The following is a 25,942-nucleotide window of genomic DNA, read 5'->3' as shown; positions in this document are numbered from 1 at the left end:
TAGGATGTCCTCACTTCTATCCCACTTTCCTGGTAAGTGAAGAATTTCATGAGACCTACCCCTTGGGCTAGTGTCCAGTTATAAGTGAGTAAATTCTTATGAACTTTAGGTTGGCCTGAAACTCCTTACAGGTCTCATGTGCTGGCCTGCCAAGTGCTGATGTTACAGGCATGAGACACTAATGTGAGAAAGAAAGATATTAAGAAGTGTGATGCTTAGTTTTTTCAACTTGACACAAACTCAGATCATCTGGGAAGAGGCAACCTCAACTGAGAAAATTACTCCATCAGATTGACCTGTAGGAAGTCTATAGGGCATCTTTGTTTGCTTGTTTGTTTAATGGTTGATGTTGGGGGGCAAACCCCATTGTAAGCAATCCCACCACAAGCATGTGGTCCTGGCCAGTAATCACCATTCCTCTGTGGTCTTTGCTTTCAGTTTCTGCCTCCAGGTTCCTGTCCTGAGCCCTGCCCTAGTTTCACTTGATTGACAGACTGATCGATGTAAGCTGAAATAAGTGTCTTCCTCCCCAAGTTGTTTTTGTTTTTGTTTTATCACAACAACAGAAAGCAAACTAGAAAAAAGAGGTTGTTTTTAACTCACAGGTTAAAGCTAAACAGCAAGCCAAAATGGGAGAAATTAGCCCATGTTCACTTACTGCATGATGAAAATTCCTCTTCTCGTCCATTATTTCATTTGTTTTTTTGTTTTGTTTTGTTTTGTTTTGTTTTTGTTTTTTGAGGCAGGGTCTTACTATGGGAGGCCCAGACTGACCTCAAATTTTTAATGATCTCTTGCCCCTGCCTCTCTCAAGTACTAGGATTATGTATGTGTAACAACCATCAGCTTTTCTTTCTGCTTTTGGCATCACTCTGGAAGCAGAAGATTGTCTCTTGCTGAGAACATAGCTCAGTTTTTCCGAATTCTCCTAGTGTGACCAAAGTCTCTAACAAACACATCATACAACCTTTTTATGGCTGGTCAATGTGGTTTATGTCTACAATCTAATCCTTCAGGAAGCTGAGACAGGAGGATCTGTGATTTTGAGGCCAGTTTAGGCCTCACAGTGAAATCCTGTCTCAACCGAAGTTCTCTTTATAGACTAACTTATCCCAGGACTTGACCAGCTTTCTGTTCTGTTGATGTAATTACAGCGTCAATAATTTATATAGCTTAGCCTGTGATATTGTTAAACACCCCAGTCCTGTAGTTTTCCAACTACTACATTTGGCCATGCTGCTGGTAGGTTTGTGAAATTGTCTCACAACTGGCATCTAGAACAGTTCAACAAATTGTTCTAGATACCTCTAAGTCTGAAATGTCTAGTTTAACAAATAGTTCCAAATAGGCCTGGAGATTCACATACCTAGAGAAAAAGGAAAATCACAGTGATTATAAAAAGGTTAGCCAAAGAAAGCCAGGAATATGACCTTAATAAAAATTGCACAATTGTTCATGAATCTGGGTGCATGTTGAAAAGCTTTGGTGCATTTAGTGAGGGGAGTTCGCTTTAGAGAGCTATGGAATATACAGACACCTGTGGTACTCTTTAAGGGCCTTTCAGACTACTTTCCCAAATCAAATAGGCTTGAGTGATGCACAAGCGCTCCCAGAGAGGCAACTAGGTCCTCGCCCGGCCCCCGCTCCCGCCCCCCTGCCTCTACCCCTCGTGCCCTCCCGCCTCCACCCCCCCCTCCCCGGCGACCAATGATGACATCTACTACCGCGACATCCATTGGGATGATGTCCACTGGTGCGACATCAATTGGAACAAATTCTGTTGGGACAGTTCATGAATGTCTGTTGAGATAGTGTCTGTTGAGGCAACATCTTTAGAAATCAACAACTCTTGAAGTGAAGTCTGTTGGAGCCACATCCGTTATGGAAACTTCTATTAGGGAGACCTCTGCTGGTGTGACGTATCTTGGGAGCGACACCCATTGGGCGTGGCCTTGAGGACGCATATTGAGGGCGCCTACTGAGGACGCCAGCAAAGCAGCATTGTGACGTATGTGGTCTTGAGGTCCTGTTACCTAGGTGTCTAAGGCCTTGGCTCAGTCTTACTTGGGACGCCGGAGGAGTCCGTTGCAGGAAGGGAGACTGGTCCGCTACCCCAGCCCCCCCTCCTGGGGGCTGACGGGTAGCCATGGACTTGTACTTAAACAGCTGTTTAAAGGCTGCAGAAGCTGCTGCCGCCAATGGGGCTTCTGACGACCTAAAAACGAAACAAGGCACCTGTACTTCTGTGAGTGGTGGCCCATGCTTATTCATTGCTCCTCTTTCTTGCCCAGGGCAGGTTTCAGGCCAGGAGGTGGAATCCTGGGGCTAGATTCTGTACTGGGGGGCGGGAACAGGGAAGATTTTTTTAAACAGGTCGTTCAATGTGCCACTGGCTGATCATCTTTGGCCGTGGTCAGAATTAGGGTGGTGGCTTAGGAAGTGGGGAGGCAAGGCCTTCTTGGTTCGGATTCAGGTAGTTCCTTCCATCCAAGTGCCAAGCAACCCTGGTCGCGCTGTCTAGTTTAAGTGTGAGGCAACTTATGTAAACTAAATGAACACTTCCAAGTAGAAAAGACAAAAGTCTCCCTTTTCTTTCACATAGAAGAAACAGAAGCCTGTCGTTTTAAAGATTGGACCATCTGGTCTGTTGGATTTGCCTCTTGGGGCCAAACTGCCCGTTATCCCCGGAAGTACTAATATATTCTACACGACAAATATAAGTGAAAAGGTAAACTGTGTTTTAACAGTGTTTAAGGGATTTACCGGTTTTTTAGCTGTTATATTTGAAACATTTGCTGATTACACTTTGTGCGTCACCTTCAGTTTAACACAAATAGAATTAAATGAGCTGCAATGTTTTCATGTCCTTAAACTCATTTTAATGATAGAAATCCCCCAGGAGGAGCTACAATCACTCTGTCCAGACATCCACCAACCATAGCATCAACTTGACAAATTGGAGTTTTCAGGCCTACCCATATGCAACATGCTGGCTTCTGTTTCTGTGTCTTGGTCCATCTGGCTCCCGAAACCCACCATGTACTCTCCTCTTTTCTGACAGTCTATCCTGACCTGTGTATACAGGAATTTGACCGAGGTTGAAGTTATAAGTAGATCCAGCACAGGGCCCATAAACAATATTCAATGTACTTTTAATGTAAAAATTAGACTGGGAGAAGAGAGGGAAGTTGAAAGGCAATTTGTTTACCCAGATTAGCCCATTCCATTCTCCCCCTTCAGTTTCTGCTTATATATTTCATTTCAATGCACATTCTAGGTATTTAAATAAACTAATGTTTTAAACTGTGATTTAAATAAATTTTGCATTTGCAATCATGTCACATCTTTCTTTTTGCAGCTTTACCAGCCTTCTTTTGGTTTTAACCTTAATGACCCATACTGTAAACTCATGGAAACCACCTACAAAAGTCTTCATGATCCACACTTAAAATCATACTTCAAACGAAAAGACATTCTCAAGAATCTAAAAAAAGGAGGATACATCACGGGAAATAATAAAGTGCGTTCAGGGCTACTTCTGATCAGTAAAAATCTAAACACTTGCTAAGTGCTTTGATACCGGTATCAGTTCCTAGTTGACCACCAGCAGATATCACAGAAGAAAGTCAATAAAATGTTTAGTATCGGGTGGCTGTTCTTTCTTGTTAAAAACTACTTTCTAGTTGACAATTTTTGAATGATAGAAAAAGAAAATTACCAAAGCATTTTTTGGTATGTAAATACTATGGACACATTTCTTTTCCTCATGTCTCTAGAAGTCATTTTAACTTGGTACTCTATTAGTGATATGAGATTTAGAAATTTTCTGGTGGTTCAACTGTCTAGAGAAACTACAAAATTGCTACAAAATGCATTCTCACACTTGATCCTAAACATGTTACTAGAAAGAATGTTCGTATCCTCTCTTTTATACGTGTTATAATTTTTAAAACTTTATAGTAACATTTTTAATTTTTGGATTTGTAGGTCATATGTTCCTTAAAAGAGCTGAATAAATATAGACAATATCTTACCACTTTGAAAATCGACTTTGAACAAAATTATATAAGAGAACAAGTAAGTTAAACAATTAAGTCTGTTTTATTTGGGACCTATAAGAAAATTCTGTGAAAAGTTAGGCCCTTTGCATATTTCCTTAAAATATCCCAGGAATGCAACCTATATAAAGAATTTGTAAAAGAGATCCCATTTGATATTTACATAAAAATTTACTTGTGGGAAGGGGGTCTCACAAAACCTAAAAATCTGTTAACAGAATTAGCAGTTTCTAAAACTCAGGACATTTACTTAAGCTTAAATTTTAAGAAAATATATGAAAGCATAAATATGTTTATTTCTGGCAAGTATATAATATCCAACAATTGTTTTCTTTCAGAAAATGATTGAAAGACAAGTAAACAAACTGAACGAAGAGAAACGAGCCTGTGACGAAGCTGCCGCTGCTGAGTTTCAGCAGTGGTTGCTACAAGAAGGGAAAAAAGCTAGCCCACATCAAGACCGATTGCTAAAACTCAGGTAGCATCAGAGTTCATGCATATTTCATGGGCACATTATAGACACCCACAACAGCAAAAAATGAGAAATAATAAAGGTGCTAGATACATTTAAGTCCCCCAGAGTTTTCAACATGGAGAACAAAAAGGGTACATCAAGGCAGGCTGAAGAAATGGCTCAGTAACTAAGAGTACTGTCTACTCTTCCAGTGGACTGGGATCTCATTCCCAGCACCCACATGGTGGGTCACAACCCTCCATAGCTCCAGTTCTAAAGGATCTGATGCCATTTTCTGGACTCCACAGTACAGATTTACATGCAGGCAAAACATCCATATACATAATTTTATATATACATATGCATGTACTTATATATGGTACATCGAGAGGTACAGGGATTGGGAACATTGATTCGGAAGAGGAGGGTAAGTTTCTACCTGAGAAATTGGAGCCACCAGTTCAAAAGGTAAGTCAAACTGTTGTAGAAGAAGTTCAAAATATCAGTGTTCTTATAAAAGCTAGGACTGGTACCAGAGGAAGAGAGAGTATTTTAAGACATTTTAAACATAAGTTTAAAGTATTTTAAAGCCACAATGAACAAATTAGCACTTTAGCAGATGCTAATGTAAACATGACTTTCCTCTACCAACTGCCTAGCTTCCTTCAGCTACTAAGCACACATTACCACGTAGAGATCAAGCCTTGGCCTTAGAAGATAAAGGGAGGAACTATAGGGTTTTTTTTTTTTAAGCACTTTATTTTAATTGAAAGTCATTTGTTCATTATCTGGCTCCCATAGTCCATGTGTTCATCTCACACTATATCATAATGCATGTTGATATACCACAGTTTCAGAGTGATGGGCATCCTGAAGAAAATATTCACATTACACTCATTTATTTCACTTTTACTTAGATATTTAAACATGATTAACAAAGAACTAAACAAAATTGAAAACACCTTGGGAAGACGGAATACACTACAGTTGAAGGAAGAAGACAGACAACATTGGGACAATGTTAAAAATAAACTGAGTCAACACAAACAAGTTGAACAGGTGAGGATCAATAAATTTTGCATGGGAAACTTGCATGGTTGTCTTAATTGTAGAGTTTTAACGGGTGACCATATGTGTGCTTATTTCAATTTAGAGAAGCAGGTAGGTCATCCAGACAGATTCATGGGTAAAGGCACTTTCTATACAAACCTGATGACCTGAGTTCAATCCCCAGAAAGTATGTGAAATTAGAAGATAACTCATGCTATAAATTTATCCTTTGGATCTCCACTTGAGTTTTGACATGCCTATTTGTTTCATTCCTCTGTCAGAATACCTTTATGAGCATCAGGTTACATGTGACATCCTCCCCAAGTTCAGAAAACAACACCCAATATATTTTGAGATTTATCTTTAATGTCATGTTTGTGCTGGATTCATGCTTGCAATAACAAAACAACGTCATTTCTTTTCCATTCCGTTGCATCCACCAGGACGTTCCCAATGAATGTCAGATAAGCACATTCAAAACCCAGTGCAACAGCAGGTTGCCAAGAAGAGACTTGATACCCTATGAGTATATACAGGGAGAGGCAATCCCCCTCAGGAACAGTCATAGGGGAGGGGAATAATGGGAAATGCGGGGGCGGGGAAGAATGGGAGGATACAAGGGATGGGATAAACATTGAGATGTAACAAGAATAAATTAATAAAAAAAATAAAAATTAAAAATAAAAAAGCAAAACCCAGTGCAAGATTTGCTTTGTCATCAACCCAAATGAAATGAGGCCATTGATTTGATCTAATTTGTGTATTGGTTGAAGAAAGAGAGAATGCATTTAATATTAGGCATATGCTAACTATAATGGCATTTGTCCTAGGAATGGCAGCTAAAGGAGATGACACTTCTTTCAAAGATCGGAGAAGAAGTTAGGAGAGAAACAAATGTTGAAGAACATCGACGGAAAATTAGAGAAGAAATTAACCAAAAGGTAGTCAACTTTTGCTGGACCTGGACTCTTTCAAGAAAGGCTTTTTGCCACATTTTTATATTTTAAAGTATGAATTTTCTGAAGTATTGATGAAGAGACCCATTCTAGCCCAAATCTATAATTTAAAAAGTCCCCAGAAAATTAAATTAGATTGAGTTGTTATGAAAATATGCTTTAGCTTAGGAGTAAAGGGAGAGCTTAGCATGCACAAGACCCTAGCTTTAATTTCCAGCTGGTAAGAAAGCGTGCACACATGCACAATTGTGCACACAATTTCAGGCTGAGTTACAGTTACCTCTTCCTACCTTTCTTCAAATTCATTGCAAAGTTAAACATCTCCAGACAGGAATAAAGGTCTAGCTCATCATATTTGAAATAATCTGTATTGTATTTTTACTGACAAGTCTCTATTTAAATTTGAAACATTTAACATATTTTTAATATTTTATAGAAACAAGTAATGCTACAGAAAAGGATTGCCTACCATCTAGAAAAACTGCAAAAGAAAAATAATAGAGAAGAAAGGCGGGGATCAAGTGTCTCTCAAAGCAGAAGGCAATCTGAAACAGGTGAGAGAGAGAAAATAAAAGACAGATAAGTGGAAGCTGAAAAGCAATATGTTAAATATTATGCTCACATGACTTAAAAAAAGCCCTTGTACAAGGAAGTACTAGGAGCCCACAATACCTGTTCCAGGCACTATGTGAGGCACTTTCCAGTTAAAAATCCAATTAAAAGTGTACACAACACACACACACACACACACACCTAGCAATTAAATACATAGAAAGTTTAAAAATCAGCCAGCAAGAGGAGACATAATGTACACATACATAAGAAATGAAGGAAAGCAAGTGAGAGAAGTTGGGACAGGCAGTAAGAAAATATTAAAAAGTGAAAAGTTTGATAAAACAAGCATTAAGCAAAAATATCACATAAATTAGATAAAGGGATAATAGACAAATATCGAGAGAGAATTAAAATGTACAAAACAAGGAATAGGAAAAAAAGGACAAAAAAATCTTGAAAAAGAGAAGCACCTAGTAGACAAAGCTGTTACAAAAAGAAATAATGAAGACAAGGAGAGAAGACAGAAAATCAATAGAATCCAGCATTAGTAGATATGATTGGGGGAGTGGCGAGAGTGAAGACAACAAAGAAAATAGATAGGAAGGGTAGAAAAGGAGTAAAGGGAGACAGGCAAAGAAGGAGGAGCTAATAAGAAAAGTGTAAAAAGGATTGTGATTATGAGAGAGGGCTTTGAAAAGAATTAGCAAGGAAAAATTTCCAACACACTCAGAAGGTGTGCAGGGTATATCCAAGAGACTTCAATCCTACAAAGTTAAAGAGCTAGAACAGTTTTTTTAAGTAATAAAAGGTACGATCCAGATACAGAGGATTTCAAAAGAAAAGATACATGTCAAATGATAAAGTACTTTAAAAAATATATCAAATAGAAGCCAGGCATGGTAGCACACACTGTTAATCCCAACACCCTGGGGGTAGGAACAGGCAGATCTCTGAGTTTGAGGCCAGCCTGGTCTATATACACCCTCTCTCCAAAAAAAGGAAAAGAAAAATTATGCCAAACAGAAAGAACTAGAATACTGAAAGAAGAGATAAAAGAAGGGAATAAAAGGAAGAGATGGAGAAAGGGATCTGTGCAAGCACAGTGCAAAAGAGGATGAGATGAAGTGAGGGGATATTAGGAAAAAACAAATGAGGAAAAGGAAGACTCGAAATTTAAAGTTGTCTGTGGAAAGAGTAATATTTTATAAAGAATTTGCGTGTAAGACAAAGGTTGAAAAGATGGGATTAGTCGGAAAAGAAACTAGAGAACAGGACAATACACATTTAAGATGTCAGCAAACCATTAGAGAAATATAGATGGATGGACTAGGGACTGGTTTTTTTTTTTCCTCAACTGTCATTTATTGTCTTTTTTTTTTTTTTTTTTTTTTTTTTTTTTTTTTGAGGCATGGTCTGACTAATGTAGCCTTAGCTGGCCTAAAAGCCACTGTGTCGATTAGGCTAGCTTCCAGCTCTACATCCAGAGTGCTGGGATGAGAGGCGTGCAACACCATGCCTGGCCATTTATCACTTTCCCTCCAACAAGTATTTACTACTGCCTTTCCAAAGTTTACTCTTTGCTCCAGATGTATCTACCATTTTAACATTTTATTTCTACCTTCACTTTTACTAGGGGTAGTGTATGTGGGCAGCACAAATTGGACTTAGGAGTGCTATTTTTTACAAAAGAGTCATTTAAAAGCTCCTAATGCAATTCAGTAACAAAGTGTAGCTTTCTTCCTCAGATGCTGGACTACATTAGTGGCATTGCTCCCTCTGTTCAGAACTGCTGGTGGCTGCTTCTAGCAGAAAGAGTTTGTGTGCATGTTGTATGTGATAGCACCTCAAATCCCCTCAAAAGAGACAAAATGGTGCATCTAGGGGATCCTGAGGATCCAGGCCAGTGCCACTGTGCTTTCTTAATAATCTCCTCCCTTTAGTCTTGGACCTTTGAGACCTATAGTAATATATCATGCCACTGGGAACAGATATATTTTGTTGGCCACATAAATCTGTACAGCACCAGAGTTTTCTGCATTGTTGTTATCTTGGGCCTTTTGAGAAAGCACCACTGAGGAATAGTTGTCGTTTTAATAGTTGACATTTCATCATTTTGTCAACTTTACCGTTAAAAATAATGTCTTTTTTCCCCAAAGCTTCTTCAACAACCCAAAAGAGATCAAGTGTCATCGAGCAGAAAACGTCTCAAGAACATGTGGAACAAAAACGTAACTGAAATGCAATGATTGGAAATTATTAATTAGTAGGAATATTGGATCTGGTAATGTTCACTTCTGCTTACAATGCAGAAAAGGCCTATATCCTTTCCCATTAAATGGGGTCTTGTGGGTAACACCCATGAACAGTTGTCACCATCATCACTACCTAGGCATATTCTTTCCACACTCCCAGAGCAGGGGTATACCACTTTTTTGGCAACCAAGAAATCTCCAAACTCAATTCAGAGCCCCAAGTTTCTCACCACTCTCACAACTGAACTGTCTCTACTGTTCTATTTCCAATGGGAATCTGAAGCAGCTCTTTAGCGCATGCGCGGTGACGGCCGCCCTCTACCTCTGATGACTTTCCTTCACCCAGAGAGCCATCTTTCCAGAGTGCTCAGCAGAGTTCTCCAGATGCATCTGAAGCCTGTGTCCCTGTGAACTTAAGGACCAGGACCACTGCCAATGCGCTTTCTCACTCCGCACCTCCCTTTGTCTTTGAGCCTCTGACACAGCCAGTAGCATATGCCATTGGCAGCAGACATATTTAATTCACCACATACATTTACGCAGTAGCACAGTTCTCCTCACTATTGCTCCCCTGGTTCTTTTGGGAAGGCACAATTAAATAGGACTTATCTTTAATATTTGCTATTAACCATTTTGTCTTTACCAATGTTAAAAATAAACGCTCTCTCTCTTTTCTATAGCATCTACATCAAGTATTCGAACAAGTATCTCTGAACAGAGACTGTTACAAGAATCAAGAGAATCAAAATGTAACTATTGTGTTGTGATTGGAATGTAGTCATTTATGATGCTTGGTAGTGATCCCTCCTGCTTAGCATACGGATGAGCCCACTGTCCCCACCTATGAAGGGATACCCACTCTTGTTTGTCTGGTCCTTGTAGACATGCACAGCCGGGTAGTAGTTAGTGATCCTTTTGATAGTTGAGATTTTCTAGGTATGCCATGTCCATTATTAAAACAACTCTCTCTTTTTCTTCAAGCTATTTCACAAACGACAAAAGCCAGTTTTGACGAAGAGGAATCTTCATTTTATGAACATCTGGAAAGAAAATGTAATTAAAATCTTATGACTGGAAATTAATGATTTGTGGGAGTACCATGCCTAATGCAGAAATCCTCCATCCCTTTCTATCAGTTGGTGCCTTAGGGTTAACACTTAGGCAGTGTCTCCTTGTCCACTGCCCCCACTGCCTTAACTACTCAGTTAGTGATGTTCTCCACACTCCCAGAGCAGGGGTATACCACTTTTTTTGGCAACCAAGAAATCTTCAAACTCAATTCAGAACCCCAAGTTTCTCACCACTCCCACGACTGAACTGTCTCTACTGTTCTATTTCAATGGGAATCTGAAGCAGCTCTTTAGCGCATGCGCGGTGACGGCCGCCCTCTACCTCTGATGACTTTCCTTCACCCAGAGAGCCATCTTTCCAGAGTACTCAGCAGAGTTCTCCAGATGCATCTGAAGCCTGTGTCCCTGTGAACTTAAGGACCAGGACCACTGCCAATGCGCTTTCTCACTCCGCACCTCCCTTTGTCTTTGAGCCTCTGACACAGCCAGTAGCATATGCCATTGGCAGCAGACATATTTGTCATGTACATTTCTGCATTGTAGAATGCTCCCCTGATTCTTTTGGAAAGGCCCAATTTAGTAGTTGCTGTCTGGTTAACATTGTCACGTTGACATTTATTCTTCTCCACTGTTAATTGGCTCCCTCTTCTTTAAGTCTCTCCAATAGATACAAGGAGATCGAGTTTATCTGAGCAGACATATGAAGAACTTTCGGAACCTAAATGTAATTGCAATTTTATCATTAGAAATTAGTAATTTGTGGGAATTCTGGATTTGGTAATGTATTCATCTTTTCTGATTATAATGCAGAAAAGTCTCTATCCTCATGCAAAATGGGGTATTAGGGGTAACAGTGTCACCATCCCTGTTGCTGTCTGAGTTAGACTCCCTAATTGTTCACTTGGTGCTGACCTAGTAAAATAGGTCTCACCTTGTGGCTGACAACTCTCCAAGCCCCATTTATAACCCTATGTTCCCAATAGTCCTTGCTACTGGATTGGCTCTGTTACTTCTCTGTTGCCAGTGTGATTCTGAGGCAGAACTTCAGCCCATGCCTCTGCGGCAACCATGCCTTGGTCAGCAGCTCTGCCTGCCAAGGATGTTTTAGCTTAGATCCCATTCATCTACTCAGATGCATCCAGCCTGTGGCCAGGGATAGCTCCAAACACTGCCCAATACAAAATGATAAGCTTAAAAAACAAAACATAAGCTTCCTTAAAACATGAGAAGTTTTTTGTGTGTTATTGTTTGCAACACAATTCCACATTTCTCCAGTATGGATACTGCAGATGACAGCAACGTGACATGATACTGGAAGGTTGAGCACACCTGCCTAGAAAACTATCCTTTAACATACCTGAAACTTGTGCCTTTGCTAACTTGTCACATCACATACAATAGAAATGGTTTAATTGCAACATATGTTTATGCAACAGTAGAGTGTTCTCTCTCTCACTTTTACTTCCCTTGTCTTTTCAGAAAATCTCAACTGAGTAGTAGTCATGATTGTAATATTGAACATTTTATTCTGTCACTTCCACTATTAAAAATAAATGTCTGTTCTTTCTTTTAAAGATTACCATTCCAGCATGAAGAAAACAAGTTTTGCTGAGGAGCCATTGTTTTATGAACTTACTGAACAAAAATGTAATTAAAATGTTATGATTGAAAGCTAGTAAATTAGTGGGAATATAGAGTCTGAGAGTCTCTTCTGTTAAACAAAGAGAAAAAAATCCTCTATCCTCCTCTGTCAGATGATGTAGTTTTGGCAACGCTTATGATCAATGTTACCATCTCCACGGCCCTCTGTGCTGGACACCATAATTCCTCAATCACCGTATTCTTTCTACACTCCCTCTTTTTGTAGTTCCAAGTCCAGTTCAAAACCCCAACTTTCCTGCATCTCCCACTGCTTAACCCATCTCTGCCCTTTCCTATTACCAATGAGAGCATCGAGATAAACATGCAGCCCATCTGTGCTGCTACCTAACTCCTTCATCACCAGTTCTGCCTCCTATCTAGGTTTTGTGCCTAAATGCTTTATTTTACTTTGAGAACTCCCCTTCCAGAGTGTTGAATGGGGGCTCTGGTAATGGTTCTGAAACCTCTGGCCCTGGGAACCTTAGAGGACCAAGCCTTCTGCTAACGTACATTCTCAGGTCTACCTTTCCTTGGCTATAGAAATGTTATTCATCACATATACTTTCTGTAGCAGGAGAGTGTTCCCTCACTCCCATTCTCCTCCTGGCCTTTTTGGAAAACCCCAGCTGACAAGTAGTAAATTGTCATGTTAAAGTAATATCATTGTATCAGTTTGTCAATTCCATTGTTAAAAAGGGATGTCTATTTTTTTTCCTAGATGGTCCAGCAACCCCCAAAAGAACAAGTTTTGCTGACGAGAAATTCATTGAAGACCTTCTAAAAGCAAAATGTGATTACAATTTTCTCCTTAGAAATTAGCAATTTATGGGACTACTGGATTTGGTGTTGATCTTTACTGCACACGATGCAAATAATCCTCTTGTAGACTTGGAAATGGTTACTGCTCTGCTACCCTCTCCGTCGCCCTCTGGGTTACAGTCCCTAATGACCCAATTGGTGTTGCTCTTTCCACATTCTCGGAGTGGGGCAGACTACATTTCCTGAACACAACTCTCCAACTCAATTTAGAACAATGATTTCCTGCCTTCCCTGTACTCCACGCTACTGAACTTGCCACTAAACATTTTCACCCAGTCCTTTAACCTCTTAGCCTCTGCTGCTGTTAACGCCATGTGCATATATATATCCATTCATGTTCCCTAGTCCTTTTGGCAAAACCCAAGGGAGTAATAGTCAAACCATTGTCATCTTAGTATTGGTTGTTTTATCATTTCCATTTGTGAAATTGATGTCTTTTTTTTTTCTTTAAGATCTTTATCCAGATACTAAGAGAACAAGTTTCACTGACCGGAAACTGACGGAAGACGAACCAAAACGTAATTGAAATATTATTATAAATTCATTAATTCATGGTTGGTAATGGTCTCTTCTGCCTAAATATCTTCTAGTCTCATCCATGAAATGGCATTTCTCATATAGTGCTTTTGAAAGGTGTCACCAGTTTTGTGGTCCTTTGTATTAGTCTATTAGTGCTGCTCTCTTCACACTGCTAGATATGACAGCTGACATTTTTGCAGATGACAACTCTCCAAGGCCAGTGCAAGGCACTGCTCCCATTACTGTGGTTTGTCTTTGTTCTTTTCTGTCTCCAACAAGATCCAGGGTCAGATCTTCAGTGTGTGCCTCTACTGTCACCCCTTTCTCAGCACCTGCACTTTTCAGGGAGGGTTTCCCTGAGTCCTTGTTTTAGCTGGAAAACTATCTTACATATTGCTGAAGAGAAGATATACTGATGTCCCTGAAGCTGTGGCCCAATATATCAAGAAGAATCAAGGGACCTTTTGTTTTGTCTTGGTTTTTTTGTTTTTGTTTTTGTTTAGTTTTGTATGTGTGTATGTGGTTTTGTGGGTTTTTGTTTGTTTGGTTGGTTGGTTTTGGTTTTGTTTTTTGTTTTTTTGGTCTGTGTGTAGCCTTGGCTGTCCTGGAACTCACTCTGTAGACCAGACTGGCCTCTAAATTAGAGATCTGCCTGCCTCTGCCTTCTGAGTGCTGGGAATAAAGGCGTGGGCCACCACTGTCCAACACCACTGTGTTCTTTTAGCCCTGCCCATATTTTAGCTACAGTGGAATTTTTATCACTAGAAACAGAGACGTTTATCTACTACATACATTTCTTCAACAATATAGTGTTCCTCAGTCTTGCTCCACTAGTCATTTTAGAAAAGCCCAAGGAAGTAACAATCAGTGGTCCTTTAATGTCTTCTCTTTCCTCGTGCTGGCAACTCTGTTAACCCAATTGTTTTTCTTTTCATTTTTTTTTTTAGCGACTCATTCAAGCATAAGAAAAAGAAGTGTTTCAGATCAGAAAGTGTTTTATGAACCCGTCAAACCAAAACGTAATTGAAAATGTATTATTACAAATTAGTAATTAGTGAGTATACTGTGATTTGGTAATGAGCTCTTCTGCTAATAATGTAAAAAAGACCTCTGGCCTCTTTCATCAAATGATGGAATTGGGGCAATGCTTACCAATGGTTGTGCCCTCTCTGTCATCCACTGGATTGGGGCCCTGCTTACTTAATTGGTGCCTCTCTTCCCATATTCTCATGAGCATGCTATGCCACTTTCCCCAGTAGACAACTCTCCCAGCCCAGTGCAGAACAGAGACTGGTGCCAATATTAGTTCCACCCCTTGCCTTTTGGCTCTGTTTCCCAGGGAGGTTTTACCTCCATCTCTTTTTGGTCCACCTGGAAAATGTACACAGTGCTGTCAGAGGATCTACTGATGCTTCTAAAGCCTGTGGCAATATGAACTTAGCAATACCAAGACCTCTGCTTAGTGCTTTCTCAATCCTGTCCTCTAGCTTAGTGTTTTTAAGACCTAGAGTCTCTCTTGAAAAGTCCAACAGTAACAGTTGGTCATCCTTTGAATGTTTGTTATTTTGTCACTTTGACTGTAAAAATTAAAAAGCCTTTCGATTTTGTTTAAACAGCTCCACAAAGCATAAAGAAAACAAGTTTCGCTGAAGACCAATCATTTCAACAACTTATGGAAGCAATAAGTAATTGAATTTTTATTATTATAAATTAGCAATGTGGGAGAATACTAGATTTGGTGAAGATCTGATCTCTTCTGCTTATAATAGTAAAGGAAATTCTCTGTCTTAATTCAATTGCATGGTGTTAGTTGGGTAAATGCTTTTGAACAGTGTCAAAGTCCCTGTGCCCCTGGATTAGATGCCCTAATCTTCCGTTGGTGTTGCTCTCTCCACACTCCCCCAAACAGACTAGACCACTTTTTTCCAGTTCACAGCTGTCCAAGTCCAATTCAGAACAGTGCATTTCCCAAGTCTCGGACTCCTAACATACCTCTGTTCCTTTCTATTCTTAATGTGATCCAGAGGCAGTTCTTCAGTCTATGCCTCTGGGGCTGCCATCTATGATGCTGCCACCTACCAAGTTGGTCTATAGCTGTGTCTGCACGGAAGAGGGGAAGAGGGTTATCGTCTCTGTCCTTTGTTCCACTCACATAACTGTCCTTCCTTAGTACTGAATGGAGGACCTACTAAAGTCTTTGAAGCCTCTGGCCCTATGACCCTAAGGAGGACCAAGAGCCCTGCCAATGTGCTCACGGATCTTGGCTTTCTGAACTTTTGAGACATTCAGTGCAAGTCATGTCACTGGCAGCAGAAATACCTATACACATCTATTTCTGAAGCTGAGAACTAGTCTCTGCTCTCCTTGGTCTAAAAGCCTGATTTGTAATTGTAATCAGTTGCCATTTTTGATATTTGTCATTTTATCTTTTGCCATGACCATTATTAAAAAATAAATATCTTTTTTTAAAGGACCTCCACAATACGTAAAGAAAACAAGTTTCGCTGACCAGAAATCATCTCAAGAATCTCTGGAATCCAAACGTAATTGAAATTTTATGGTTCAAAATTCATTTGTGGGAATGCTGGGTAGGGAGAGGTATGAGTCGAAAGAGCATAAGAGAACTTTGTTGTGATGGAAATACTTATTGGTTCTAGTGTTTATTTCATGAGTTTAATATATCAAAACTGAAGAAATTTATACATTTGATCATATGCAACGTATTCTACTTCAATTATAAGTCAATACACTTCCAAAAATATAAAATTATCTTTTGGTCTACTTTAGGATCAAGCTATCATCCTCAAAATAATGACAAGTTTTTTATTAAGACATCAACAATGATACCACCTGACCAGAGGGATGTACAAATTACAGCAGAGCAAAAGGTAGAAAGTTGTGTCACATATGTTTCACACTGATGGTTAATTTATCTCGTTTTTGTTTGTATGGGATAGCCCCTTGACTTGATACTGTCTATCCAGTAATTGTGGAGTTCTGGGCGGGTCTTAACCCTCTCCATGACAACGTACGCAGAGTCAGCTTCATGCTTAATATTCCATGAACTTTAGTGGGGGAGGGGTTGTGAGGAGCTCCACAATGAGACTATCAAGGTCAGAAGATCTGGACCCAGGGGTCCTGCACAAATTGATGCACCAACCAAGAACATTGCAAGCAATATACCCCCTGTTCAGCTATAACCAATGGACAGATCATTCTCCATGTGGGGAAGGAGCCAGGACAGCCAAGGCTAACACAGAGAAACCCTGTCTCAGAGACAGCAAGGGCGGGGGGAGTGAGTTATGCATAAAGCATCACTTTGAACTAGTTAGACCTAGGTACCTCTGTAAGACACGCAGAAGAACACTGGTATTATACATTGGCATTGAGAATGGTGCTAAGTAAAGAGGGGAGGATTAAGGAGCATACTGTGCTAGATTGCTGTAGGGTGCATGAACAGGCCTTTTTAGAAGATTAGTTACTATTTTCTCTCGATTGTTATACCATACAGTATGATAAAGAAGCTATAAAGACACAGCATTCACATGACAAAGGTAAGAAAATAAACAATAGTCATAATGTTTTTTTTTTCAGTTAAATAACTAGTTTCGTGTTTTTTAAATCATTATAAAGTTCCTGCTTTCTTTGCTACAAGAAGCTTAAGATTCAGTGGTATCAGTGCCACTCATATTTCTAAGCAGTGGTTAGGTTAATAGGCACTTTGGGGATTTGTAAAGTATAATGAAGTTAGGGTCTTTGCTTTATCTGCCCGATACAGATAGGCCAAGTTCTTCACATAATACACTGTGTTTTGGGAGTTTTGATGAAGAAAAGTCTCCCAAGATGCTTTCCACCCTCTACTGCTCGGCTTCTCTCACAAACATAACATAAATGAAGCCTATCTTTTATCACCTGAGGTCTGGCCTATAGGTTAGACAAGCCTCTGCTAGTTTCTACAAAACTTTCCCAAGCATATTACACATGCACACACACACACACATACAACACACACACACACACACACACACACACACACACACACACACACACACACACACACACACGAAGAATACTAGGACAGACATCACCACCTAGATGGCTATCAGGACCCTAAAATCTACTATGCAGGAAACTAAATGTATCACCTTCCTGTGAACCCAAGCCCTGTTTCTCCATTTCTTCTATTCTTGCCCAAGCATAAAGCCTAACTCACTTTTTGCCTATTGCTTCTATTTCACATTCTGATCCTAAACACTCATAACCCCAGTTCTTTTCTGCTTTTGCCACTCTGCTCTTCACTCTTGGAATAATTAGACCCTAGTCCCCAGGTCTTCATCTGAGCTGATCCTACATGTCACTGTGAATATAAACTTCCTGAGAGGCAGTTTTGAACATATGATTCTTCCACTGCAAATCCCCGAGCCATTCATTCCTCTTGCTTACTGAGTAAAGTGTGAAATTGCTCATTCTGGTGGGCTGCAAGGACAGTGAGTATAATTGAGGCTTCCAAATAAAGTTAGGACTAGAGGTCCGGGAGCCTAGGGGAAATGGTGGGTCTATGGAATTTAATAGAAAGAAGAATTTAGAAAGTTGTGGAGTTGTCTTTGGAGGTTCTGCCTTACCTTCTGTAAATAATACCTCCTTACATTTGGTAGTGTAGACATTCTGGATTCCAAGCAAGGAGGACTGTTTGCTATTTTTATAATAAATGATGCCTTTTCTTCACCCCAGGGAACAAAAGAGTGTCAGTTCCTGTTTCATCTCATTCTGACCAAGCAATGCACATTCCCAGAAAATCTCTTCACGATGGTCCAAGGCGAGAGGCAGATGTGTCTTTTCGAAACACACGTAAACAGAGCAAGTGATTTATGAAATCGTGGTCAAAACTAATGTAAATAATTCATTCATTAAATGGCAATTTAAAAAAGCTCTCTTCATAGCATCTGTGAATTCTAGTACTGGGGTTGGGCTACGTCTGCGTGCCGACACTCATGTCTGCTGAATCTGTGAGGAAAACCACTAACAGTCTGCGAGCTGACAAAAGCAGTGAGCCTTGACTTTGAACTTAGTTGGGCAGATCTGAATTTGGGTACTATATTTGCCTCCTTTTTTCTTTTGGTTGTACTGAAGCTTGACTCTAGGGTCTTGTGTATACAAGGAAAACTGATCTACACAACCCCGGCTTTACTTATTTTTTAATTTTTATTTTAATTTTATTAATTTATTCAGATTACAACTCAATTGTTATCCCATCACTTGTATCCTCCCATCCCTCCCTCCCTCCTGCTTTCACCCTATTCCCCTCCCCTAGGTCTATGACCGAGGGGGACCTCCTCACTATATGGTCATAGGCTAACAAGTCTCATCTTGGTAGCCTGCTTATTCTTTCTTTGAGTGCCACCAGGCCCCCCCAAGGGGAGGTGGTCAAATATGGGGCACCAGAGTTCATGTCAGAGTCAGTCCCTGCTCTCCACATAACTGTGGAGAATGTCCTGTCCATTATTCCACTCCTTGGAATATATCCAGAAAATGCTCCACCACACAACAAGGACATATGCTCAACCATGTTCCTAGCAGCCTTACTCATAATAGCCAGAACCTGGAAACAGCCTAAATGCCCCTCAGTTGAAGAGGGGATAAAGAAACTGTGGTACATTTACACTATGGAATACTACTCAGCTATTAAAAACCGGGAAATCCCAAAATTTGTGGACAAATGGATGGGACTAGAAATGATCATATTGAGTGAGTTAGCCCAGAAGCAGAAAGACTCACATGGTATATATTCACTTATAATTGGGCACTAGCCCAAAAGGCACATCCCACAAGCATCGTCACTTACCAGGAGAGTGGGATAGATATGAGGACATCCTACTGAGACTCTAGGTAAGAAAAATATAGGAGATGGGGAAATAGAAGGACCTAGAGGGTCCTAGAAACTGGCTTTACTTTTTACATTAAGTCAGAGCCTTAAGTTGTTCAGGCATGCTCAGCCTCCCCCAAGTAGCTGGAATTCCAGGCCTGGACCCTAGGCCCAACCTGCCAGGATTCTTAATAGTGATGACCTGAAGGAACTTGAGTGTTCGCCTGAGGTTATAGGGTTGCTCACTGGTGGGTACAAGAAATTTAAGACACATGCTGTGCCCTGCAGAGGAAACAGCCAATTAACCATCAATTGCTTCTCTTCTCCTGCTGACAGAGTGCAGAGATAGCTATATTGTCTCATCTGTCCCCTTTGACACTGGTGCTCAGCCATCTTGGGAAGTAGATAGCAGATATTCACAGTGAACCCTGTGGAGGCAACAGATGGCCTCTGAGGCGGTTTTTTTTTTAACCTTCCTAAGGCTTTGACCCTTTAATCCAGTCCCTCATGTTGTGGTGAGCCCCGACCATAAAATTACTTTCAGTGCTACTTCATAACTGTCATTTTGCCACTGGTATGAATCCTAACGTAAATATCTGATATGCAAGATATCTGATATGTGAGAGCTAGCAGGGACCTGTGTCAAGGGTCTTATATCAAATGTGCTTAGGGGCATCCATGTCTAAAGACACTTTCCAGATGGAGTCAGGCAGAAAGCCGGAGGCCCTGCTGGGGAGAGGGAGTCCTGCACATAACACCGAGCTCAGAATGGCTATCCAGACCGACCGGGAGGACTGCAACCTCAAATAGCAGGGTTCTTCCAACAACTGCTTTGAAGTAGTCTAAAGTTCATCTATCAGGCTTTTTAATAGCCTTAATATGGAGCCAGAAAAAAAGTGTCTCCCCTGATATAACTTGGATAACAAGCAATACTATATGTAATGTTAACACAAAGTCAATAAACTAGCTTAGACCACTTTTAAAAAATCTTTGAGCTATATTAGACAACGTGAGCACATCAGATGACACAAATATTTCACCTGTCTTGCAAATTAGCAAGAATTTTTTTTCAAGACAGGGTTACTTTTGTAGCCCCGGGTGGCCTGGAACTCACAGAGATCCACTTGCCTCTGCCTCCCGAGTGCTGGGATTAAAGACATTCATCACCACTGCCCAGATAGCAAGAATATTTTTCTCACAACAGAATATACTGTTTTCCAACTTGTTTCTCCTATCCGAGGGGTGTCAAGAAATTTAGTCTTGGTGGTTTATGCTCACATGTCAGCACAAAAAAAAAAAAAAAAAAAAAAAGTTTGCTCTGTTGAACTTATCTTCTTACACATTTACACATTTACCCAGAGTTCTTGGGTGAGTTGGAGAGTCATGTTCTATATATTGAATGTTTCTCTCTACAGAAGTCTCTCTTCTAGTTAGCTCTGTTTGAGAAGCACATGCAGTTGTTTTCTCTGTTCAGTTGGGTAACTTCCACACTGATGACGACAGTCATCTCTTGTTTTTGTTGTTGTTGTTGTTTTCTTTTTTAATTTTTTTAGTTTTTTAGTTTTTTGAGACAGGGTTTCTCTGTGTAGCCCTGGCTGTCCTGGACTCACTTTGTAGACCAGGCTGGCCTCGAACTCACAGCGATCCACCTGCCTCTGCCTCCCAAGTGCTGGGATTAAAGGTGTGTGCCACCTCGCCCGGCAGTCATCTGTTATTTTATTTTACTTTATTTTATTTTATTTCATATGATTGTGAATCAAATCCGGGGTCTCATGCCACCAGTATCCCCAGTCACAATTATTTCATATTAGATTATAAATTAATCATATTTACCTTTTCATTCTCCAAGTAGAAATACATATAGTATAAGCCAAAGAAAACATGGGTTTTACATACATATGCACTTCAAATTAGTTCTTAAATGCATTGGCTTTTAGTATGAACAACAGCCAGTGTTCTGCTGTAGTACACAAATTGCCACACAAACCACTCGAGCACTAATCTCAATGAGTTATTGATGGTTTATTAAACATAATACCACAAGACTGGCCATGGCCAGGGATACAGTAGACTTGGGAGCCAAACTATGATGTTGGTCTGTCTTTAAGGCAGGCCTTTTAGAAGAAAAACCATAACAACCAGGTAACCAGGTGGGAAGCAAAGGTAGGGCAGCATTACATCATTTTGACCAGCTAAGCACAAGAAGAATTTATTTTGTTGCAAATACTTCGTATCCAGGTGGCTATAAAAAGCATTTTAAGCTGATTGGTTAGGATATAGGCTTGGGGACTTTCCAATTCCTCGCTGTTCTAAGAGGAAGGAACATATTGTGGTTTAAGTAGAACATATACCATTAACTAAAGCAGAACATTTAATGAGTATTGAATTTTAAGTAAAAGGCTATTCAAGACCCCAGGCAGGTAAAGCCTGAGAATCTGAACTTAATTTCACTTTATGATCAAAATGGAGACTTAAAAACAAAATGACTTCTGTTATGCTAAAGACAAAAGCAGGTGTTAACAGAGGAGCTACAGTTTGTAGCAGGTTACAACAGCTCAGGTCCTTTGAAAGCTGCTTTGAGGGTATTTTATTTCATTGTTTATATTTTTCTTCTGGCTTATATATTTAACATATGGTAGTTTGATTGATTTAAAAAAGAAATCAAACACTAAACATGAATCAGTAAACATCAACAATACTTAAGTAAATTCTATGACCCGTTCCCTCACATAATATTTATTGAGCTTCTGCTACATGCCAGGCTATCTATTGAACATTCAAAGAAGTGAAACCACGATCTCACCCACTGTATTTTATAGTTTAGTGGAGAAGTCATGTCAATCATCACACCCCCATATGATCACTGTGTAACAGAGGTAGATAGAAAACCCCATGGAAGCACAGAGAAACCACAGAAGCTTTTGCAGAAGCCACAGTTGACCTGACACACAATGGCTAAGACTTTTCCAAGCAATCAACAGAGTGATGATGGTAGAGAGAGCCTTCTAAGAAATAGGAATGTTTTCCAAGGGACATTAGAGCATAGTGCATTTTGCATAAACCAAATGTTTCATTATTGCCTTAGCTAAAAGCTCATGGAAATCACAGAAGATGAAGCTTATCTGGTAGGTAAGGACTGAATCACTAAGACTCAGATAGGCCATGCCAAGCATCTACACATATCCCTGTTATCTAAGGGAAGCTATTTAGAATTATCAGCAAATGCACAATTTGGCCACAACTTGCATTTGTGACCAAGAGAAAGAGGAAAAATGGAATTAAAAGAAAAAGACTGAATAAGTAATAAAAATTAAAACAGCATCTTTTGGAACATGTACTATACACCAGGTGTTATGCTAACCTCTGAATATTCTCATTTAACCTTCCCAATGATTTAATGAAGTTGTTAGTATTTTTATCCACCAGTCCTCAATATGGTAAATTATTTGCTTCTCGTGACAAAGAGGCTATTACAGTATCCAAGGTAAGGAATGTGTCCAGAACAAGACAGAGGCACCGAAGCTACAGATGTGGCTTAGATATGAGTCAAACTAATGAGAGCGAAAGAACGGGGTTTGTCATTTTATGTTTTACCAATTCCTTTATGTACTATATTGTCTTGTCTTCCTGTCTCCTAGGTGTGTCCAACCATCTGAGATATACTGAGTTCTCCACTAAATGTATTTCTAATTGTATTTAAGTACTTGGTGGCTGGGAAACCATATGGTTCTTTAACAATTACATTAACTGTCCTTTGCTGAGAAACAAATTACCCCAAAACTTGTAAGCTCAAAGGAAAAGGGCAGTATCTCATAGTAACTGAGATTAGAAACGTAGGAGCTACATAGCTAGATGGTTCTCATTCTGAGTCTCACGTGAAGTAATAAGATTATCCAAAGAGATTGCTAGAAGTCCTTGCCTCACACACAAGAGAAGACTTGAATTCAAATCCCTAGAAGCCACAAAAAGTTGGGTGTATAGCATGAATCTCTCATCCCAGGACTCCTCTTGTGTGATAGACACAGAGGCAGGAGAATCGCTGGAAGCTCATGAGCCAGCTACCCAGCAGTAAACAACAGAAACTGTCTCTAACAAGGCAGAAGATGAGGACCAGTACCTGAGGTGGTGTTTGCACTCATACACATGAACATGCAAGCATACACACGTGTGCATTAATTTTTTTCTTTTTAATTTTTTGAAACAGGGTTTCTCTGGGCAGCTCTGACTATCCTAGGATTCAGTGTGGAGACCAGGCTGGCCTTGAACAGAGATCCACTTGCCTCTGCCTCCCAAGTGCTGGGATTTAAAGGTGTGCACCACCAACCCCCAAGATGATCATTAATTTTAATTAATGCTTATCATCCAGGTACCCTACAGTTATCTAAAAATTTGACTTTGACTAATTGACCCATTTCCAAAGGCAATTACAAATCTGTTGACAAGAGGCCTCCATTATTTGCTCCCTATTGGCATATGGTTATAGTACCTCATCATATGATTTTTCCGAATGGCTTCCTGAGTACCCTCATGGTACAACATCTTGGTTTTCCTAGAAGAGACCTGAAAGAGAGGAGCTAAAGCCACAATGTCTTCTGACCCAATCTCAGAAGTACATTATTTCTTCCACCATACACTATTCATTGTAAGTCCAGACCACATGCAAGGGGAGGTTCTTTCACAACAAAGAGTATCAAAGATTTTTTGGGTATGTTCTAAACATAACCGCTGTAATACTTTCACACTTATTTAGCTTTTTAACTTAGATACTGTTCATTCCAGATCTTACCTTTTTGAAACTGAATACACACAAATGTATGCAAGTGTGCACATGCACACACACAGAGAGAGAGAAAGAGAGAGAGAGAGAGAGAGAGAGAGAGAGAGAGAGAGAGAGAGAGAAGTCACAGAGAAGCACAAAAAAGTACATGTAATTTAAATAAGATATTCAAAATAGATCATTTACAAATTTTCATGGTGCTATAGTTTTTAAGCTCAGGGATTTGTACAGGTTAGACAATGCTTTTTCACTAAGCTACACCTCCAGCCCCAATCATAATCTATTAGTTCTTCACAGTATGGTTTGCATTTATTGGGAGAAAAATACCAAACCACCTTGAGTATGACTTGGGCTCCAATCAATTCTACTCTTTGTTCTTCAGAGAACTCTGTTTAAGGCTTGAATTTACTCATGTCTGTGTATATTTGACATACACCATCCCGGACTCAGGACTCACATGAACATTATCTCAATGAGTACTCAATTTAATATCAATACCCAGAAATACTTTATAAGATTCACTTTTGTGGAACTAGATAATGTGAAACTATGTCAAATGTTGTTTGAATGGGAAGAAATTAGTGATATGCAGGCAAGTGAGTAAACACACAATGTATTCATTCAACAAATGTTATTAAATGTTCTCTATATATCAGCCATTGTAAAGTAGTAGCTAGAATATGGCACAGCAAGTCCTAATCCATAGAGGTGTGTAGGTTTCTTCAGGAGCACTGACATGAGATGATTTAGCAAATATGAAGGAAGGCTATCAGAAGCAGATGGCATAGGCTGAACAAGTCCTGAAAGCATAAAAGGCTCAAAAGGGACATTATGGTTCCAGACAAGGGAAATATTGTGAGGACAAACCCTGAGGTAAGATAAGAAAGGTCTCCTAGGAGTCCTTTGTGGACCAAAATAGAGCAGGGATATAGCTATGAAAACCTGATAGGTTATTTGTTAATGAAATAGGGCTGCTATTGAGAGTAGACTGTACTCATTCTCCAGTCTTAGTGTTTCCTTCCCTGTAGTGGCATTGACATCTCTTGAAACCTCTCAGGTATAAGCTAAGCGAGTCAATGAAGTAGGCAAAGTTAGGCATTCCATTCTTCCACCTATGTCTCTGTTTCATCTATTTCTATGCTTCCTTCACGGCCAGGGCCTTCACTCCCCTTTCAAATAGACTCCAACCACCACCTCCCCTCTCTAGCTTCTGTGACTCTGAAACAACTGCCCCTCCACCCAACTAGTCAAAGTTGCACCTCAACTTACATCTTGTGAGGTTATTAGTTTTCTAATGAGAATCAAGTCTTCTACTCTATAGTACTAACTACTGTTACTCCACCTTAAGGATATTTTCTTTAATTGTGGAAATTAAAGGCTGTAGAGGCTTTAATTTTTAGTCTATGAGCCTCTCAGCCCTCAAATAATGGTAGCCATCTATTTTGATAATGTTATGTTCTCTGCAACCTTGAGTAATACATCACATGCATGAAGTAACTCCCGCAACACACACAGCACCAAAACATTTTATATATGCAACAAACCAAATGAGGTACAGGATAAGCTTCATAAGTGTCAAACTATGCTGTAAATGTGCAGGCAAAGTAAAGTATCTGTGCAGTAAGCAGTACTGACATTCAGACCAAGCTTCCTAGAGGAGTTGGAACTAAGGACTCACGAACATGAGTTTGCATTAATTGTGTGCGTGTTCATGGCATTCAACAATGCCATAAGAAATAAACTAACTAGGCAAGACATTATGTGGGAAAGTAGGAAGGTGGAAAGAGGGGGAGAGAGGGAGAGGGACAGACAGAGAGAGGGGGACACTGGTGGAACTATGTAATCATTGGATCATTGGCTCTGAGGTTAGAGCACTGATACGGGAATCCAGAGGTACTGTTTTCAAACCCCATTGGGCAGCTTCAATA

The 25,942-nt window shown here is 39.8% G+C and overlaps 1 protein-coding gene across 1 annotated transcript; it reads left to right on the top strand.

Moving 5' to 3' along the window:
• Positions 1–2,097: 2,097 nt before the first annotated feature.
• Positions 2,098–16,295, top strand: LOC127185442 (fibrous sheath-interacting protein 2-like). Its single transcript, XM_051141901.1, is given in 19 exon segments — positions 2,098–2,245; positions 2,603–2,728; positions 3,359–3,520; positions 3,988–4,077; positions 4,397–4,536; positions 5,430–5,571; positions 6,393–6,503; positions 6,955–7,072; positions 9,230–9,301; positions 10,006–10,074; positions 10,307–10,378; positions 11,051–11,119; positions 11,971–12,042; positions 12,755–12,826; positions 13,308–13,367; positions 14,310–14,405; positions 14,991–15,059; positions 15,846–15,917; positions 16,162–16,295. Coding segments are annotated over 19 exon segments (1,845 nt in total). The 5' UTR covers positions 2,098–2,146.
• The last annotated feature ends 9,647 nt before the right edge of the window (positions 16,296–25,942 follow it).

Source organism: Acomys russatus, chromosome X (genome assembly GCF_903995435.1).
Source record: "Acomys russatus chromosome X, mAcoRus1.1, whole genome shotgun sequence".
In the NCBI taxonomy this organism is placed as follows: domain Eukaryota; kingdom Metazoa; phylum Chordata; class Mammalia; order Rodentia; family Muridae; genus Acomys; species Acomys russatus.
Note: the sequence above shows the minus strand (reverse complement) of the source record. Positions and strands in the feature narration are given on the sequence as shown.